Source organism: Myotis davidii, unplaced genomic scaffold, assembly GCF_000327345.1.
Source record: "Myotis davidii unplaced genomic scaffold, ASM32734v1 scaffold217, whole genome shotgun sequence".
In the NCBI taxonomy this organism is placed as follows: domain Eukaryota; kingdom Metazoa; phylum Chordata; class Mammalia; order Chiroptera; family Vespertilionidae; genus Myotis; species Myotis davidii.
Genome location: NW_006290034.1, coordinates 5,918,590 through 5,921,640, shown reverse-complemented (window position 1 = coordinate 5,921,640; position 3,051 = coordinate 5,918,590). Strand labels below are relative to the sequence as shown.

The following is a 3,051-nucleotide window of genomic DNA, read 5'->3' as shown; positions in this document are numbered from 1 at the left end:
CTGACCATCTGACCATCGCGCTCCCGGTGCCCGTCATCGTCTCCAACTTCAACTACTTCTACCACCGGGAGACGCAGAAGGAGGAGAGGCAGAAGAACATGCCCAAGGAGATCAACAAGATCGCCCCCAGCGTGGACTCGAGGATGGGCAGTGCAGACTCGCTCAGCAAGACCAACGGCGGCTGCTCCGCAGAGCAGTCCCTGGAGTGAGCTGCGCCTGGCTTCCTGGCTGCGGGTCCCTCTGTCTCTGCGTCTCTGTGTCTCTCTCTCCCTTCCCCTGCCTCTTCCGCTCTGTTTTCCCAAAGAGAAAACGTCCCTTCGCGGCCAGCAGGCCACCTTTGGCTGCGAGCTGTTTCAATAAACATGTTCTGCTGCTGCTGTTTTCTAGGCTGTTTCTTCTCCACCAACCACACGAGAAACGGGATTTCCCTCTCTCCTGGGAGGGCCCTGCAGGTCCTGCGACTCACCTGTGGTTCCAAGACCAGCGGCCATCTCATCTCGGTCAGCAGTTCGCCTCCTGCTGGCACAGCCCAGCCCTCGCTCTGCTCTGGGCACAGTCCCCTCCCACCCACGACTTGCTCAGAGGCCCTCTGAGGAGGCACAGCTGGTGCGGGAAGGTATGCGGCAGGCACTTCCGGTGGCAGAAACCCAACTCGGGCGGAACCGAGAGATTCGCTTTGTCCCATAGATTTTGGGTTGTTGTGTGTTCATTTTCATTTGTTTCCAGATAGTGTTTTTATTCCCCTTAATCTGATTATTAACCCGGCTTCGTGCCCTTGAGGCGGGGATTCTCCCAGGGGCAGGGGGCATGGCAGTCCCAGGCCACAGCATGTCTCCATCGAACCAAGGAATAATAAATAAATACGTACATATACATATACACGCACACACACACACACGCACACACACACACACACACACAATCACCTTCCTACCTAATTAGTATCTGTAATTCCTGGCAAACATGTTTGGTCCAGAAGTAGGGATTTTCTGTCCGGTCATCGCTGTGTCCCCAGGGCCTGTCCAGCACACAGCAGGGACCAGGAACTAGGTGGTGCCTTGAAGAACTGTCCCTTCAAGCCCTCCCTCCAGTGACCCTAAAGAGACCAAACTTAGCCACTCTGCGGGCTGGTAGGTTTCATTCTCCCACCCCAACTCTCCCCCAAACTCCAGGCCATAGGCCGCGGACGGCCACTCCTTAGTGGGGGTATGAGTGCAGGGACCCTGGAAGGCGCTGCAGGGGTTGTGGGGGGGGGGCTGGGTGCAACAGTGGAGGGGCACAGGGAGGCTGGGCCCAGAGCCCTGCAGGCCCCCAGCTCCCTCCCCTCTGGGGGCTGCTCTGCCTGGTGGAGGCTTGGAGGGGGCAGGAGAGCAGGACCCCTGGCCTCTCTGAGCCCCCATTTGGAAGGTCTCTCAGGAGGGGGTGTCTCAGACCCCCTCACAGGCCTTCCAGGGGAACCCCTAAGCCCTTCTCCACAGCATCTGGAAGCCCTGCCTCCGGGGGCGGCGTAGACGGCTCCCCTGGAGCCCAGACCCCGCCTTGACCCCACGCACTGACCAGCCGCCCACCCTCAGCAGCCACCTGCTCCCGGGAAGTGCTGCTCCGGCCACCTGCACCCCAGCTGCTGAGGACCAAGGCCCCACCCTCTACCCCTGTCCCCTCCATATTAGGTCCTGGGGGGGGGCACAGGGGACACCCAGCCACCCCCCGCCTCCCTAGCAGCTGCCCAGCCCCTAGAAAATAAAGCACACCCACCCCGTGCAGGGAAGCACCCCAGCAGCTCTTTGAAGGGAGGAAGAAAGCCGTGGGGGTCTCCCCAGAGACCTGGGTGTCGCCCAGGGCAGATCTGAGAGACGGAGGCCGCGGCTTCAATCGCAGGGATGAAAGGAGCTGGGTGGCCGCCCGGGAGGCGGGTAACAGGAAGATCAGACGCATCCTGTGACTGCTTCTCAGGGGAGGCAGAGGTAGAAAGCCGCCTGCGAAATGTCACCGGATAATGAATGCTGCTTCCCCCGTCTCCGAGGTGCCCATCAGGCACCTGGGGAGGGAATGACAGCGAAGCTCATTAGGAGTTTCGAGCGGATCTGCTTTCTCCTCCGAGCCACACGGGCCCCGGCTGAGCCCCCTCCTTCCCACCACCACCTTCACGCTCTGTCGCTAACAAATAATCCGGGCAAATGTGATGGAAAAAAATACGTGGGACGGAAATAACGACACCAAGCCCCCAGGGTGGTGGTGGGAAACTCAATCAAGTAATGGAGGCAATTCCTTCGCAAAAGGTAAAGCGCGGGGGACAGGTGGACAGAGCAGGATGGAGACAGACGAGGCCCAGGATAAGGGCTCGCCCCCAGGGGGTCACCCTTCAGGGGCCACACGGGGCCCTGTAACGTCATCATCCCCACCCAGCGTCCACTGCAAAACAGCCCAACAAACAAAGAGAAGAGGAAGGGAGAGAAATGGAGATGACACGACGAACGGATTGTGTCCCCTGAAAATGGATTCGAACCGGCAGCATCCAGCACAAAATGAAAGGTTTTGATAGGCAGGAGGGAGCGGAACCAGGAGGTTCTACCGGCAAAACATGCGGGTTGGTTATGGCAAAGTGACTTTCCTTCGGGGATGGCTGGGGTCTCTCACCAGGGCTCCAACCGGTGCCGATCAGCGGCTCCTGACCCACCGGTTTAAGATTCCAGTTCTGGGAGAGCCACAACTGTAACTGGGTCCCAGTTTGGTGCCCGACGTGGGGCTTGGCTTAAGTGACTCCATCCTGGGCCTGCTGTCTTGTTTCTAAGAGCACCGCTGGACTAAGGAGACAGTCAGAGGTGCCAAACGCTCAAGGGCAAGCCCTAGGGATGGTGCCTGGAGCCCTGCGGAGCTGGTGGCAGCCCTCCAGCCAGCCCGCAGCCACTCCCCTCCCTGGCCAGCCCCATCCCATCGCAGCTCTCTACTGCCGTCTGGCTTCAGCTCTCTGAACTTCCAGCGAACCCTGCCGGTTCCCTGTGGCCACCTCTTGGGTGGGGGTGGTGCGGGGGGGGGGGAGAGGGCCCTGCA

General features: G+C 60.1%; 1 protein-coding gene across 1 annotated transcript in view; it reads left to right on the top strand.

The window, feature by feature from the left end:
- KCNA10 (potassium voltage-gated channel subfamily A member 10) overlaps positions 1-342 on the top strand; it is a 21,393-nt gene extending 21,051 nt beyond the window's left edge. The window contains 1 exon segment of the mRNA XM_015563427.1: positions 8-342. Within this exon segment, the coding sequence (XP_015418913.1) occupies positions 8-209 (202 nt within the window). The 3' untranslated portion in view covers positions 210-342.
- Positions 343-3,051: the final 2,709 nt, after the last annotated feature.